This window comes from Poecilia formosa, unplaced genomic scaffold (genome assembly GCF_000485575.1).
Source record: "Poecilia formosa unplaced genomic scaffold, Poecilia_formosa-5.1.2 Scaffold140, whole genome shotgun sequence".
In the NCBI taxonomy this organism is placed as follows: domain Eukaryota; kingdom Metazoa; phylum Chordata; class Actinopteri; order Cyprinodontiformes; family Poeciliidae; genus Poecilia; species Poecilia formosa.
In genome coordinates this window covers 84,443-100,694 of record NW_006800079.1, presented here as the reverse complement: position 1 = coordinate 100,694, position 16,252 = coordinate 84,443, and the positions used below count along the sequence as shown (strand labels likewise).

The following is a 16,252-nucleotide window of genomic DNA, read 5'->3' as shown; positions in this document are numbered from 1 at the left end:
TTAATAAAGCAGCTAATGATAGAGTAGATTCTGTAATTTACAATGAGAGTTTTTATTGCAAAGCTACAACAGAGCATTCTAGACGTTTGATCGTAAAAGGAAATGTGAGACATAAGTTTTCCAGATACGAGTTTATGAGCTGTAACAGACAACAATAAAAAGACGCAAGACCCATTGTTTGGTAGCGCCTTCCAAACGTATTCATGACTTTTGAACTTTAACCTTTTGTTACGATGCAACTGCACATCTCAAAGTATTTTATTTGGATTATTGTAACAGAATAACACAAAGTAGGGCATATTTATGCAGTTTATTTTTATTTACAAATACAAATCTGAAAAGTATGACATGTATTTGTATTCAACTCAATACTTGGTACCACCAGCCTCAATAGTACAGCTGAGAACTTCTGGAATTTGTCTTGGCCAGAGCTCCTTAGCATTTGGTTTGTACTTTACGTGGTCCATTTTAACACGGAGACATAGTATATGCAGATTTCTTGTTTCCTTAACATTTTCATCATATTCTAGGCATTTGAATACTATCTATTAACCTACTACGTTCCAAAAATTCAGAATAAAACAGAATTCACATACAAAATTACAGAAATGCATCTGTATCCTGTGTGATGAGGTGCAGCGATATAACAGGTGTAAAATGTAAATGCATCTGTTCTAATACAACACTTAGCATAAATGCAATTCACACAACGATTACTGACCTGATGATTGACCTTCACTCAATGTTGTCAACTCATTAGTCTCGTCTTGGTTTATGAAGCATTACAAGCCTGCAGTTGCAAATATGTCATCTATGTCTTCATTGCTATCTGGGTTATTAATCTGTAATGCTCTCCTGTTGGAAGCCTTGCTTTTCCCGACATCTTTAAAATACACCACTGGCCCAGAGTCTTTTTGCTGTCCAAGCAGTACTGTCCTCTTAAAACTAGTCCTGGCTCTAGATAACATAAATCTTTTCCAGAGTGAAACAGAATGACTTCTTCGGCCAGTGATCCTCTTCGTTACGGCCGTAAAACGAAAAGTCCTCACTGCTGATCCCTGGGGAGATACAGCCTGGCACACTTTTCGTCTGAAAACCCGAAGCTTCCTCTGAACACTGAGTAAAAGGGCAGATAATGAGCACAGTTAGCATTCAAAATGTGTCACAGAAGTTGAAAGTCATGGCTGAACAATTTTATGTTTTATTCATCTTACTTGTGTCCTTCTGCTTCGAGACACTTCATCTGTTGGCACTTTATATGCAGGAATGTAAGGAGACGTTTTGTCCTCTTCATTCTTTCAGATCCGCACCACTGAATTATCTCCTCCAGATTGGCAGCCAGGAGTGCAAATGTAGTAGCCTCACTCACTTGTTTCTTGAACTCTTGTTTCTTGACCTTGTTGCTCAATTTTGAGACAGTCTTGCCCTTTGAGATCAAAATGAGACAATAAGGTAAATAAGGACAAATAAATACTTGATAGTATTTAATACTTGAAATACTTGAAATAAATTTAGTCGCACAAAAAAAAGTCAGTCTGCTCACTGTCTTGTCAGAAGATAAACATGGTTTCTATTGCAGCTTCATTTTTTACAGTTCCAATTTGTATTTATTTTTTTGTTATTACTTTGACTGTGGAGACTGGGAAGTTTAAATAAAAAGCTCATTTCTGACACAAGAAGTAAGAAGTATCCAGACCAAAGGTGTTCTCTAGTCTTTCCCATTTTAAGAAGTAACTAAGACAAATTGACCACAGGAAGCCATGAATTCCTAATTAAAAGTCCTTACATCTTGTTTTTTTTGCCACAATTTTTGTGTACAAATATATAAATAGGGGATTTTTTAATATAAATGTACTAAATTCACTTGAATTCAATTTTCAATTTTGTTAAAGTTTTCTGTGAAAAAAATCAGCTGTATATGGCACATGTTAAAGGAATAAACATCTTGGTTATCATACTGACCTTGAAGATAAAAGGCTTGTCGTCAACATCAAAACCGACACCTGCAAATTGATTTTTTGCATAACAATTGGTTAGGAGGAGAGAAATTTTGCAAACACCTGATAAATGGAGATAATTGGTTTGTCAAATTGCTTGCTCTGGTCTTGAATAATCAAGTGACTTCTTACCTGTTTTTCTTTCAACAGCCTTCCCAAGGTCTTCTTTAAAGGCCATCTGCTGTTTATTGTTTTTGACTTTAGCTTTCTTTGTTGTTTGGCATTTTGTTTTAGGACAAGCGTGAAACGCCGGGTGCTTCTTGAGCACTAAAGCATCAGAGGGACCCAGGAACTCAGCCATATCTGCTGGCAAGACCGTGTCGGTGAGGAAGGGCATGGGTTTGGCTTGGGCTACAGCTTTCAGGAGTTCCAGGAGCCACTGGTAAAGATTGCAAAGGCTGACCAGTAAACCACGAAAAAACACCCTGATGAAGCAAAAGAACCAGATCAGTCATTTTATATGAAAAGAGAAAGCGTTTCCAAAAGGCCACCCAAACAAAATTCTTTTGTATATTATGTACAATACACAGCAGCCTAAAGCCAGGAATGCAGTTTCACAGGAAAAAGTCTTTTCCTGCAGCATCAATTAGCTCCAATAAAAATGGCTGACAGAATTGGCAGAAATAGCTTTTATATACTCCTGCTTTGCAGAAATCAATCACAGATCCAAGCACAGTGGAGCAGTGTATGAGCTATAAACTTTACAGCCCCACAGAGGAGAGACTCTGCGCCAGGAGGTATTTGGATGGCTTCCATTTCTGTCACATCCATCATCAAATTTCTCCACAAGTAATCACCGGTAATGTTTGCTTTCAGTCACTGTTGTTACAGTTCATTTATAACATTTACCACTGGCTACTTAGTCCAAATCAGATTTCTTAGAGTTATCCTTACCCCCAAATATCTCCCAATTCCTTAGCATTTAATGCAATAAGTGATTAAAATATCCTCTAAAGAAATGGGACACTTCTTCTCGAATCTGATACATCAGTTTTCACTGAATCATACAAGTAAGGATTACTGACTTAAGATGGCCGAGTGTGTTGAGTAAACAGTTATCAGCAGACATCAGGCTACATTATTGTTCAATGCTTGTTAAAGTGGAACCAAACTGTACTGCAGAAAGTACCCTAGTAAAAAAAAAACACTTTGCAATATTTAAACTAACTGCTAACTGCAAGAACACATAAATATGTCACCAACTAATATACTGAGAACAGTTTTCTTACTATGGCAGTACATCAAAAATACATCACAATGTTTTTTGTTATATCATTTTCGGTCTAGTGATCATATACAGTTTTGGAAAAAATATAATTTCTGAAAACATGTCTGCTTCCTGAACGAGAAGTATTTAGTTCCAATGTTTGTTGAATTCCAACACAAGCAGAAGTAATAATTATATGGTCATATTAACACAGTCAGTGCCAAAGACTGGTGGGGAGCAAGAAGGGAAGAATAACATTTAAAATCACTTTATTCAAACCAAATATGGATTTCTCAAGTCTATCCAGGGTAAAATATTGGTACTGTTTTATTAAAAAAACAACAACTTATGAACTTGTTTCCTTTGAATTGAAGTGTTTTATATACAATTCAAAATACCTAATTAATCCCAGAGGAATGAAAAGTTTTATTTCATATTACCGAACTTGTAAAGACACGTAGATGGTAATGGGCAGGAAGGCTCTTCTACAGCAGTCTGCACTACATCAAGTCTGAGTATCCACTGATTGAAAAATAATTCCATTTATTATTTTATTTTAATTAAAATGTTTGTTGTGATGGCATCATGCTACATATTGTTAATGTCGCACATAGTTTCTAATTTCTGGTCAAAGAAACAGGAAGGATCCCTGAAATCTGATGGTTTCAACCTTTGACTTCTGAGTCAAATCATTCTAAAAAGCAGAATTAAAGTTATTTTTGTGCTGCTCTATCTCCCGCATCTAACTAAAGCTGCAAATATGAAAAAAAAAATAAAGTAGCTACTTACCATAAACGACTCAGCATGCTGGTTAGCACTATATTCAGGATGAGAAACTCCTCCCATTTCATCTGCCGCTTTGCTAATCTGAAAAATTAATCTGTTAAAGACAAGCTAACTCTGACAGAGATGTTCCAAGATGCATCACAAACCCTCTTTTGGGTCTAATAAAAATAACATTAAAACCTGATCTACAGAAGAGCGTGAACTGCTAAGTAGGATACATGAAAGCTCTGCTGCAGCGAGACAGAGTGCAGCTCAGCAGCTTGCCAGCTCCCAGCACTTTCAGACAGGTCCACTCCAGCATGGGTTGACTTGGAACGTCACAGTCTCCCTTCTTGCTGCACAATGCCCTAAAACCCATGAAGAAACTGTAATTAGAGACTGTACATGCAGCTGCAATATTGTAAACAAAATGGCTTTGCAGACACCAGAGAGTGGGGAGCACAAATGATCATGGGATTTTGGCTTCACAATGAAATGACAACTAACTGAGTGTAGATTTTATCTTCAATACTCCCTATTATTTATAATTTTCTCATAGTGTTCTGTTAGGGCAGCACAATTTTGGTTTAAAAAATCACAATTAAGGAGTTATAATAAGAGGATTAGCCATTAATCCCACATTTCTCATGGCTGAAAAAAATGCAGACAAAGAATTGTAAAAACTGCATTGTGTTTTGTAACACATCTGACTTGTGTGTTAATGATAGCTATATTTACAACAATAATTAGTTAAAACTTACATTTGAATCTGATTGGGACATAGTTCTATTAGCCCCTGAAGAGCAGCATCAAGCTTCATAGTCTTCAGTCTGTTTACACATTGTTCAACCTGTAGGACAGAAATAGACAAGCTCATGTAGAAATTCAGGTTAAGATTGGAAAGTCTGAAACTGCTATTGCTGCTCGACATTCTGAGACTTGAAAAAAGAAAATGTGACACAATGAAGCATAACGTGGGGTTTCTGCCTGCAGTTTTCACCTGCTGTAAGCCCTTGAAGGTCTTGTTCCCCCTGTAGCTGTTGTTCAGGATGTGCATCAGATCGTAGAGAAGCCGAATCTCCGTCTGCAGTAGCTTACTGTGAAGGAGCTTCAGGACCTCGTCGTTTTTCAGCAGCAGGTCTTTGAAGAGTTTAACTGCAAAACATAAATGGTAGATTGTCAATATCCCGGCAACAGCACGTGGTTAGGGTTAGGTATAATTTCGCTTCATGTGTCTTTAAGAATGAGCACACAACAAGCTGAAACATTTTCTGTTTGGACGTTCAAACCTGTTTCTGGAGCAACTTTTATGCGGACGACTGAAGTTGCACAGGGATACGGAATGTTTACCCTGTTCCAAAGCTGTTCCTCTGCCATGTTCCTCTGCTTGAAATGTGCGGAAGTGGAATAGCCAATAGCTTTTCCAACAACGGTGACGTCAGAGTTGGCCTTAAAGGAGCCGCCACAATATTAACTCTCCACGGTACGAACTACTGTACTCGCATTTTCTTGCCCTAAAATAGACTGCGTATCAAAATCTAAAAAACTAATTATATAAATTTGCATTCTCATTGCTAATAGACATCATATAAAAATAATGCATACCTAAAAATGAGTTTTTATATTTTATTTTAAAATAATTTCATTCATTAACGCATGTACAGTTATTATCTACAATAACATCTTTGTCTATTCTTTGTATTTTTCCAATAGGCAACTTTGTACAGTTGAGGAGTAAAACATTTAAATGGATATCTTAAAAAGTCACTTAAAAAATGTAGTTTTGATCTCCACAATTGATCATTCTTATCCGTTCTATAGATAATTTAATGAAGATACAGATCATCTTTTCTACCTAATCACATATTGAACTAGTGTGTTATTTCACTCTTACTGCTTTTATCTGCCTCACTTTCTCCAAGTAATTTTTCTTACAGCTTCATTACCACTGCTTCATCTTTACTGCACTCAACTGGACGTGTGATTTCTAGTCTTTTTTGTCTTTAAGCGGGAAGGGACTGGCTTAATTCAATTATTTAAATTTATTTTGTGGAAATTATAACCTATTAAGTACTGCAGGCAAAGTTTACTGTAATATTATAATAGTAAACTAACCCTAATAGAATATACTGTGGTAACAGCCTGAACTTTAAGTTCTTACATACCTTGCATTAAAATGTATTTTCTTCTCCTTGTGCACTATTATTTACTTACTATATCAGAGAAAAAAGTCTGTTTTGAAAACTACACTGAAAAAGAAATGTATCTTAATTCATGATTACATGATGCGGCAAGCAGTATTAAGTCATTTATGCACATTTAAGTAGTGATATCCTTTATTTAACAGCACATTGAAACAAACACCAAATGTTAATTCCCCAATGTTGTTTTGTCCTTTATCCACTGGAGGACTTTTAAGTTCACTTCATCCATTACAGAATCCTCAGGCCTTCCTTTCACAGTCAGACCGTGGCTGCCTCCTTGTAGCCAGAAAACTTCAGCCTCGGCTTTCATATCTTTTAGCACCTCATTAAAAAGGTCCTGAGCAAAGAAAAAAGAAGGAAAGTCACCACTGTGGCCTGATATGTCATTGAATCTTCAAGTACACACCTGGCAAACACTGATCAAAGAGAGGCAGGGTTAAAAAGGAGACTTAACAGAATTATAAATGTTGAAAAAAAAAAAAAACAGAGAAGTCTGTGAAACCAGTAGAGAAGAAATGGTGGAATGAAATAAGCTGCTCTGCGTGCAAGAGGGATGGTTTATGTGTATGAATACATAAACTACAGTCATAAAATATTTTACTTTAGAATATAAGCTCAATGGAAAAAACTAAGCCCAGTCTTACTGCTTCTGTAGAATTGAAAAAAGTAGATGTAGCAGACAGATGATACTAAAATGCACTTAAGTGGTGATCAGCAAAATGACCAACAAATGTGTGTTGACACAACGGCAAGCTGGGAAAAACATCAGCAAATATCTAAGAGAAACAACTGTATCTGCCCACAGATTTAGGAAGCGCTACAGGAACATGTCGGGACAATTTGAGGTCCCAAACACAGCAAGTCATTTTTTTCAATAATTTTGTTCAGTTTTCCCATATTTTGAGACATAGAACATCTCAAAATATTTTATTGCATTTCTGGCTATGCGTTAACCTCCATATTGAAAAATGAAACCTATAGCAGTATGCAGAATGAAGATGTTGCAATGGAACAGTACAAAATCCAGACTGAAACAGATTGAAATGTTGTGGCAGGACATTAAAAAAGGAGAACAAAAGCAAATGTGAAAAAAAATAAAATCTACAAATGTAAATCCATTTCCTCATCCAATGCAGAACATTTTCACCCTCACCCCGTTGCACATTGTGTCCTCAGTGCCAGACACAAACAGCACACAAACACTCCCAGGCAACATTTTTAAATCTTCACTCCGCTGATGACGGGAGTGCGTCTTTCCTGGTGGGTGCAGGGGGAAAGAGAGGCAGATGACACCCTGCACTGCGTCCTCAGACTCATCGCTCAGCTGCCTGGTGAGGGCTGCAGCCGCACGGCATCCCATTGACCTGCCTGATTTTATCATGAAAGGAATCCCATTTAGTGCAGTAGTTTGTCTAAAACACAAAGAAGCTATTATCAATGGAAATCAGCATGGACAGGAGGCATTTTCTATTTACCTCCAAAAAATATGTTTTTCAACGTGAACCTCTCCAAGGTTTTCAAGTAGTCCTGAAAGGACAAATATGAGTGTTTCTTTTATTTAAATGAGGACTTTGCAATTAAAACAACAGCAGGATTTCACAACATGCAAATTTCTTAAAATGCACACCGATAGCAAATGTACATTTTGCCTTATATGAATTCCAGTCAATGATATCACAAGAGACACAAGAAAGATCTGATCAGCTGCTATTGCAAACTGTATGTCAAATTCACACTAGTTGACATATTTCTACATTTAACTGAAGCAAACAGTTTAAAACAGTTTCTATTCACTACTTGAAACAAAAGTCACATTCTACTTTATTTTTTTACTTAACTCTTTTGAATTGATTCTGCAGTTTGCCTTATGCAATTTCATTATAAGGATTTTTGCATAGAGGCTTGTTTTTTGGGGAGGGAGGAGAAAGACAAAACTGAAAAACTATAAAATTCTGTTCAACAAGTGTCAAAATAGCTCACAAGCCTGATTTTTTCTTTAATTTTGCAGCAGTTTTCTTTGAACAGAAACAATAAATACTTACCCAGACAGCATTATAAGCTTTAACTCTATAAGCCAAGTTCAAGCCTTTGCATGTGAAACGGAGGCAGAGTAAACCGTCTGATGCCAGAGCGCGTGCAAGAGAAACTAAATGTTTGAAGTTCATGTCTCCTCCCGCACCGTGTGTTAGTATGACGGCTGTCCGAACATCATTCAGTGACGCTGGAACACACAAGACTGCGTCCAGACTCTTTGTCCCGAACGGTACTTTTACAAGTTCCTGAAAGATACGTTTAAAAGCAAGTCATTCATCTGGACAGTTCACTGCACTCTTCCATGACGTACAGTCTGTGTATCCTCATCTGCAGTCTCTCCGTGTGAATTCTTTCAGCCTAAACTGCTTGAAAACGACTTCTATTTTTAATTCGTATGTTATTTTAACATTTACCTCATTAAACTTGTCCATTGCAGGCGGTTCTTCTCTGTAGTCTTCAAAATGACTGAAAATGAGTGCCATCTAGCGCTCAGGAGTGGCATTTACAATTATTCAGTTTTTGCCTATCTGAACATAAATTTTGGAATAGTGCCACATATTGAATTCAGGTCTGGACTGCTGCTATGTTTCGTAAAACACGTAGAAAATGTAGAATTTTCCTTTAATTTCAAAACTATCCGCTTATCTGTGTCGGTTCATCACATAAGACAATTTAAAAAAATGGGGAAACTATGATGTTTCTGTATGCAACATGCAAAACATGAACACAGGGCTAATAATACTTTTACAGTGATTTTATGTGAATGTAGCACCAATGTGTAAATGCTGAATAAAGGCAAGGAAATAAAAAAAAAAACACAGAAATGTAAAAAAGAAGAATTTTAATTATATAAAAAAGTGACATTCATCTCATAATAAACAAATAAATCATAACTTCAAAAAATCTCTTGGCAATTTCAGATATGACGCATTGGTCTTCCTATGGTGTAAGATCAAAGTTCATCTTTTGCCTGAAAAAGGGAGAACAGTGAAACAGTAAAAGAAACACTCATGTTTGTCCTTTCAGGACTACTTGATGAACCGCATTAGTAAAAAAAATAAAATAAAATGTAGTGCGGTGGCAACTCATGCACAGCAGAGGGAGCCAGATACTTTAAAATGAAAGTATGTTACTGGAAGCAATAGTATAATACTATTACAAAAAAGATAAATTTAACTGAAAATCTAGTTTCTTAAACTTTAAAGTGAGTTAATAACAATGAATCACTTTGGCCAACAGAGGATCCATTTAATGGAGGGAAGAAAGACGTTTTTCAATAAAGCAATCACACATTTAAACAAGTACATTGTTGGTAAATATGTTTTAGCCGTTTAACACTTGTTCTAAGCAGCCCTGGTATAAAGGAAACGTGCTGAGATCCCTTACCACTGTCCGGTCGCAGGAACATGGAAACAAGTCATCTTTAGGTTGCTCTACAAACTCCATGCCCTCCCGAACCTTAGGCTCTGTGATCTGCAGTCTGGAATACTCCTTCATGAAGCACAGCAAAAATTATTTTATGAATATTGTTTACAACCAACATGATTTATTCAGGTTGGTATAACAGCAAGGGTAAAGGAAAAATACAGCAGTGATACCTTGAAAAGCGTGTAGTAGTAACAGAATATCCTATCTCCCATTAAATGACTGCGGGCAAACTGCTGACCTGAAAGGGCAATTTTCCTTGCCTGCAAAAAGATGAGTGTTTTAAAAAAAAACAGAACCACAAGGAGGAATTACGCCCTGGAAAATCAATAGGTCACATGTTGAATTTAATGCTTTTAAAACATATAAAACCTAAAAGAAAATACACACCCAGCAAGCCTGAAATGAAAGAAAAACAATGCATCTCAACTTATTTGTTAAATTACAGGAACGTGAACTATTTGTACCTTCTTTACAAACTAAAATCTGACTAAGTGTACTCTGCATTTGTATCCAAGCCCCCTGAGTGACAGATTATATTTTGTACACAAAATCATGCCGAAATATACAGCAGTTTGTGGTTATATCATGATTCCATTTCAAGAGGTATGAATACTTCACTAAGGATTGTATAATTGATGAGCTCCTGTTGATAGATTTATATATAGTTAACTCGGAGAGGCATAAAATAAACTCAGCGAGTCAATAAATTCATACTCATGAATAATGTATTCTTAAATGGACTGCCTACAGTATTACACAGCAAACTGAAGAAATCTGATAATGCAAAAATAATGTGACCATTATTTAACAGATATAATGAGGCCTGCATTTTTCCATTACTCTGTTCGTCCAGTTGGGATTTTAACAGTGGATTCTGTAGGTGGTTCTGCTTGAAAAGTAACAATGTGTGCTCTCTTGATAATAGAAAGAAAATAAAAAAATCTGTGTGTGAAATGGTTGTTCATAACGACACCAGTTCAGTTTTAGTGACCATAATCATCCAACATATGATCACCTCGTCATCGTGGTCTCGGGCCCACTTGATCTTTTCCAGCAGGTCACCCAGGTTTGCTTTTATCGGGATGTAATGCTCCCACGGCCGCAGCTCGTTGTAGAAATGCTCGTAGTAGCTGGAGTCCTGCTTTAAGACCACACTGTCTCCTGCCAGCAGGTACGGCAGACGGTAGGCTGCTACTGTCCCATCAATGTTTATCTGATACTTGTACTGTAGGTGAAGAAGAAGAGAGAAATAAATTAAGTGAGATAATTACCTTCCTGAAGAGAAATTAGTTTCTAAATAGTTTACATGTAGGTATTCCATACTTCTCTCTCCACTTCTGCCCGTTTTTAAATATAAATTCAAAAACTTCCTGAAGAGGGCAGACATTTTTATATTAGGCTAGTTTTTAACTTATGGGATCTACAAATGCCAGGCACTAACATATACAGGAAGGAAGAAAGGACAAGAATGAAAATGAAAAAATGGATACAAGAAAAGAAAAATATGACACAAGGGCACAATGAATGACAAAAGGAGGCAAAGACAAGGAAAATGAAGAAGCTCACAAAGTAGGAGGAAAGGACACAAAAACTGAAGGACATAAAGAAGGAAGACACAAAAAAGAACTTTGGAATAAGGGGAATTTATGTTTCCATACTCCTTGTGTTCCTTTTCCATACTTTTACTGACTGTTTCTGCATCTAAAGTTGTACTTAACTTGGCAACTAGTATTCCTGCATAGTAACTTTAAAGATATGACTAATTGGTTTCAGGACATATTGCACAGAGACGACGTGTCTTCATGCAGCTTCACCACTCTCACCTTGAAGAAATCAAAGAAAGAGACGTGTTTGACCAGGGGGCCGTAGAGACTCTCATCATGTTTGAAGAAGAAGAAGTTCGTGAAAGCAGCATCTATAAAGTCGGGGCGAGCTCTAGACAGCTTGACCAGCTGTAGGCGCTCCTGGCGGCTGTCCCGGCCCCTCCAGAAGGCCGTGGCGTTCTTCTCCGGCCACGGCGGCCCCGTGTTGGCCTGGACCGACATCATGTCCAGGCTCACTCTGTCCGGTGCAGGAAAATACAGAGTTGAAGTCAAACCTCCTGCTGTTCCAGAGGGTAATAATCTAACTGTGTGACAAAATATACTTCTGTTTGGCCAAACTCAGTGTCTTAAAAAAGCAAAATAAAATTTGCAGGCTGTGCTTCTTGCATAAAATAAGAGTCCAAGTCATTGTGATAAATCGGCAGAAACATTACAGGCAATAATTTATATAGAAACATTTTATAAGCAAATGAAGTCTCCTGTAGACACAAAATGAATAAAATCTACTCATTTAATTGATGCGACCTAAAATCTAATCTTTCAAAAAAGCAAATTTTAAACGTTGATATTCTGCTTTTCCATTTAAATAATAATAAGTCTCATCAGTATAAACAGTGGGGTTTGTTTTGTGTGTTCCTGCTGCAATCAGTGTCAGTTTTGCAATGTATTAACAGGTGCAGACTGCAAATGCATGTCACATTTTTTTCAGACTTATCTGTAAAAAAATGTTCTATTGGTCTATCACATTAAATACATCGAAGTTAGAGATTTTAAATGCAAATAAAAAAAGTTCCTGGGTTGTAAAAACTCTGGCAAGGCACTGAAGGACAGGGTGCCTGTTCTAATGGAGGAGTTTTCTGCTGGTCTATTTTTAAATCTTTGCAAGGGCAGGAAGAAGAGACAAATTACTTCCTTTGATTTTAGTTTATGAGAGAAATTCCCTTGAGCGAAACCAGCAGAGGCTTCATTTTCAAAAAGCTCCTGGAGTGCACTCCAAGTTCACCTGCATAAATTGCTGATTGTGTCTAATAATAATAATAATAATAATAATAATAATAATCCTGTAAGGTTTTGCTGAATGAGACTGAATTATACTACTCACTCTGGTGCTAAGCAACACTTAATACGCACATTGATTCAAAGGCCCTACCTTCCCATGCTCTCTAGAACCGACTCAGTCAGGTCGTAAGTGGGCATGACGATATCTCTGGTGTTGTTTGAGCCACACCAAGAAAAGATAGGATGGAGCTTATCAGTGGGTTTCCTCTTCTCCAGGGGCCAGTCACCCAGATTTACAAAGAACTCAACATCAGGGAGTCGAACCTGCAAACACACCCTTATAGAATATCAATGATTCAGCTCCTGTCTGATGTTCTCATATATATATTCATGATGAAAGCCTTGCAGAAGAGAAGCATCACATTCGATAGGATCAATATTCTAAATTGAAGGGTATTAGGTTATTCACTTTAAAGCTCACCTTTCTTGTGAGCGAGAGTAAGATGGCATCCATGAAGATTCTAAAGCCGACATGTTCTCCAAATGTTTTCACATACACCTGGAGGGAGAAGGAAGGACAAAATGAAGAAGCAGGGTTTCCCCCAGTACATTATAAGCTTGGCGGGCCCCCAGGCTTTACTTGTGTCCCCACCAGGCTAAGTATTGCTTAAGTTATTTACACGTATCTTTTGTTTTTTTAATGTTTGCATTTTTAAGATTTTATAGTTGGTGTTCAGGCATCAATCTTCCAATAACACATAATTATCAAGTGATATTTTCAAGTTTCCTGTCAACTTTAAACAATTTTTAACTCAAAAACACGGTGGGCCACTGGATGACTGCCCGAGTGCTCCAACCACCAGGCTTCGCAAGTTTCCTGGGGGAAACCCTTTGGCAAAAATAAGTCACCCTAACCTCTTTTGCATTTCAGATTGATTTTTAAGTTAATCTGGGCTCATTTATAAAACAAAAAACCCATTCGATTTCTGAAAAGATGCCATGTTGGGAGTGACACTTTAGAATGATGGGTCAACTTGCGTTGATTAATCTCATAAAATCTCAATCAGGTACACTGATGTTTGTGAATGCAATTTTACAAAATCTGAATAAAGCTTAAGGGGTAAAGGGGATGCATTTAGGATTTTTTTTTAACTGTTCTTTTATTGAACCTGTGAGTTATAATTTGTATAATTTTTATAATTACATGTTTCCAAGTACCTTGTTTTCTTTAATTGTGTAATGACAGAGGCTTTGGCGCTGCCCAAAGCGCTTTGGGATCTCCTGTGCGTTCAGATCTGGATCGACACTCGCATAAAGGGAGAGATCCCTGCTTATCTGGGCGAAGGACTCAGGACAGCGCATGTTTTTCTCCCATACAGAACCACTTGGCTGAGGACAGTCACAGCCTTCGTGGTACACTCGGCCTGGGAAGGAGAGACACATTCATGCTTTTTCACCCTGTGTCATAGCAACAATGTTGAAGTTCCACTTCAAAAATGTAATCTTTTGACACACATTGTTATGACAACTTGAACAGCTTTCTACCTTGGAGAATATAGGGTGACTTGGCAACATGCTGGGCTTTCAGCAGAACATGGATGCGCAGGTCAGTATAGGTGGCGTACATCCTGTAGCGGACCAAGAACGACCCATCCCGACGATCAAGAACTTGAATCCAGATCCTGGTAAACTGCTCTGTTGGGGAGACCATCTTTACCTCAAAAGTCTTCTCTCCAGGCGACGAAGTTAAACTAAAAGCATCAGGATACAGAGAGATCATTTATGATTGGAAATAGTTTAAGATTACACTGCCTGCTTAAAATTAAATCTGATATCTACTGTTGCTCTCTGCGCAAAATGAGTGAAAATGATACAGCTAAACAGAGAACACACCCTAAATGTGAAACCTTTAAAGTTTGTTTGTTTTTTTTCCCTCAGAGGACAAAAGATGTGTGACGAAACTGCCTGAAGGTCAGCTCCATGTGTTCTCTCTAGTTCTAAGTTTCAACTTTTTTACTTTAGCAAACAGGGAAAATAGAAACTGTAAACAGATGAGACAGTCTGCATGCAACACTAAATATATTTAGTGTTACATGCAGACTGTATACAGTCTTGTATAAAAAGTCTTGTATAAAAAACTGTATACAGCTTGTATAAAAAGCTGTTACTGTATACAGTAGCAGCTTTTTCCAGTTTTGATAACTATTATCAGAGCAGAGAGAATAAATGCTTTTTTTCAGCCAGAAGTGAAGTCAATATTTGAAATATTTGCCCGGGATATCTTTACCTAATATTAAAATGTGTTTGATGATTATATGCTACTCCGTTTTTTTTTATTTATTTATTTTTTTAAAGATATTTGATATATTCTCAGATATTGTACCAGTTGTTGTAGCAGGATGTTACAGTTCTCTTTAAATGCAAATGGTTTACAGACCATTAAGTGTTCTGATCCACAGCTGGGCCTCGACCCTTACTTTAAGAACTGGACTTAAAATAGATTGAGTCGACTTGATTTAGAATTCTGTCCGATTGGGTCCAAACCGAAACTGCTTTCTGTAAAGGGCCATACATCTATTATAAAACATCGCTATATAACTAAACTAAACTGAGTTGTACTTGTCTGCACTCTTGTTTGGAAACAACTTCCAAAAATCGATTTTTAGTTATTTATTTTTGGAGGACGGTTGACGGCAAACTATTAAAAAAATAGGAAAACTTTCAATGTTTCACATTAAAAAAACATCCATTACTTGGGATTGAGGGAGGGAGAACAACATACGCAGACCAGGCCAGATTTACTCACTTTTTCCCTGAGCTGTCCACCGCCTGAATATAAAAGAATCGAGCAGGGAGGACGATGTCCGCCTCCAGCCCTGGTCCCCACACCAACGTTTTAGCAGCGCTGATGACCGAGCCAACCTTTTCTCCGGATAGCTCACACCTGAACACCTCCAGACTAAAAACCAGCAGCAGCAACAGTCGAACAGACATAACGCCAGGTCTTCTTTTCTTTCGGTCGAGCCTTTTTTCTCACTGCCGTCTTCTGCTGAAGCCCACCAAAAGATGAGAAACACAAGGATCGTGTCTTAATATGTTCTGTTTCCATCTGCAAATGCTCCAGGCAGCAGCGGCATTGCTAATATTTAATGTCTGTTTAAAATAAACTTCATATTATTTCTGCTTTACAAGTATTTTCTTGCAGTTCAGCTAAACTTCGGGAATCTGCTAAATAAACCTGGGAGGCGGGCTCAGACCTGGCAGGGAGGAGCTCCTATTGGTTGAGGCTTCGAGGAACTGTAGCAACAATTGGCTTCAGGAGCAACAAAATACTAAACAAGAACATGATTGGAGAGAAACGCGGAAGTAAAATAAAATATAATTGGCTAGGTCTGCTCTTTTTATATTGCCCGGCACATGACACAGCTACAGCGGCGCAGGAGGAGTTTATCTATAGAATGGAATAGGGGGAAAAAAACAATGTTTTGAAATAGGAAAAATTGTCAATCTAATGACCTTCAGAGACATTATCAAACAATATTAAAAAACTAATATAAAAAGCATATCTATTCATTATCTATGTCAACTTGTCTATGCGGTTCTTATTTAACTCAAATGGTGATTTGACGAGAGCCAGGATAAACCCTGGACAGGTTGCGAGTTCATCATTGTGCAACATAGAGATACACAGATCAAAGAACCATGCAGATTAACATCTTACAATTTACAGAGACAAAGTAAACAAACTGTCATCCTCTGGACCAGAGCCAAAGTAGCTGGAAACCACAAAACCAC

The 16,252-nt window shown here is 37.5% G+C and overlaps 3 protein-coding genes across 4 annotated transcripts; all 3 read right to left on the bottom strand.

The window, feature by feature from the left end:
* Nucleotides 1-294: 294 nt before the first annotated feature.
* rmp64 (ribonuclease MRP subunit p64) lies at nt 295-5,479 on the bottom strand. Its single transcript, XM_007562692.2, has 9 exons — nt 5,259-5,479; nt 4,970-5,124; nt 4,731-4,819; nt 4,209-4,337; nt 3,994-4,071; nt 2,130-2,422; nt 1,963-2,003; nt 1,215-1,426; nt 295-1,116 (listed from the first exon to the last, which is right to left on the bottom strand). Exons 1-9 carry the CDS (start codon nt 5,344-5,346, stop codon nt 783-785), a joined length of 1,419 nt encoding a protein of 472 aa, XP_007562754.1. The 5' UTR covers nt 5,347-5,479; the 3' UTR covers nt 295-782.
* poglut2 (protein O-glucosyltransferase 2) lies at nt 3,211-15,726 on the bottom strand. Of its 2 annotated transcripts, none has more exons than XM_016676722.1 (10): nt 15,264-15,726; nt 14,003-14,208; nt 13,676-13,881; nt 12,939-13,016; nt 12,609-12,781; nt 11,459-11,696; nt 10,651-10,860; nt 9,806-9,895; nt 9,513-9,698; nt 3,211-3,221 (listed from the first exon to the last, which is right to left on the bottom strand). In XM_016676722.1, the coding sequence occupies exons 1-9, from the start codon at nt 15,449-15,451 to the stop codon at nt 9,531-9,533; spliced, it is 1,557 nt and encodes a 518-aa protein (XP_016532208.1). In that variant the 5' UTR covers nt 15,452-15,726; the 3' UTR covers nt 3,211-3,221; nt 9,513-9,530. The 2 variants fall into 2 exon arrangements, with proteins under 2 accessions (XP_016532208.1, XP_007562750.1); XM_007562688.2 differs by lacking the exon at nt 3,211-3,221 and adding an exon at nt 9,034-9,177 and having other exon boundaries at nt 9,594-9,698; nt 15,264-15,725.
* On the bottom strand, nt 6,288-8,938 carry tex30 (testis expressed 30). The gene is made up of 5 exons (XM_007562690.2): nt 8,621-8,938; nt 8,216-8,452; nt 7,649-7,700; nt 7,327-7,541; nt 6,288-6,510 (listed from the first exon to the last, which is right to left on the bottom strand). Exons 1-5 carry the CDS (start codon nt 8,687-8,689, stop codon nt 6,340-6,342), a joined length of 744 nt encoding a protein of 247 aa, XP_007562752.2. The 5' UTR covers nt 8,690-8,938; the 3' UTR covers nt 6,288-6,339.
* Nucleotides 15,727-16,252: the final 526 nt, after the last annotated feature.

Coding starts and splice junctions, on each gene's coding strand:
- rmp64 (XM_007562692.2), bottom strand. CDS start 5,346: ATGGCAGAGGAACAGCTTTGGAACAGGGTAAACATTCCGTATCCCTGT. Junction 2,423..3,993: donor AGCATGCTGAGTCGTTTATG/GTAAGTAGCTAC, acceptor TTGCTTCATCAG/GGTGTTTTTTCGTGGTTTAC. Junction 2,004..2,129: donor GGCTGTTGAAAGAAAAACAG/GTAAGAAGTCAC, acceptor ATCAATTTGCAG/GTGTCGGTTTTGATGTTGAC.
- tex30 (XM_007562690.2), bottom strand. CDS start 8,689: ATGGCACTCATTTTCAGTCATTTTGAAGACTACAGAGAAGAACCGCCT. Junction 7,701..8,215: donor AAGCTTATAATGCTGTCTGG/GTAAGTATTTAT, acceptor TTGTCCTTTCAG/GACTACTTGAAAACCTTGGA. Junction 6,511..7,326: donor AGGACACAATGTGCAACGGG/GTGAGGGTGAAA, acceptor TTCTTTGCTCAG/GACCTTTTTAATGAGGTGCT.
- poglut2 (XM_016676722.1), bottom strand. CDS start 15,451: ATGTCTGTTCGACTGTTGCTGCTGCTGGTTTTTAGTCTGGAGGTGTTC. Junction 13,882..14,002: donor GTCACCCTATATTCTCCAAG/GTAGAAAGCTGT, acceptor TCTCCTTCCCAG/GCCGAGTGTACCACGAAGGC. Junction 13,017..13,675: donor ACACAATTAAAGAAAACAAG/GTACTTGGAAAC, acceptor TTCTCCCTCCAG/GTGTATGTGAAAACATTTGG.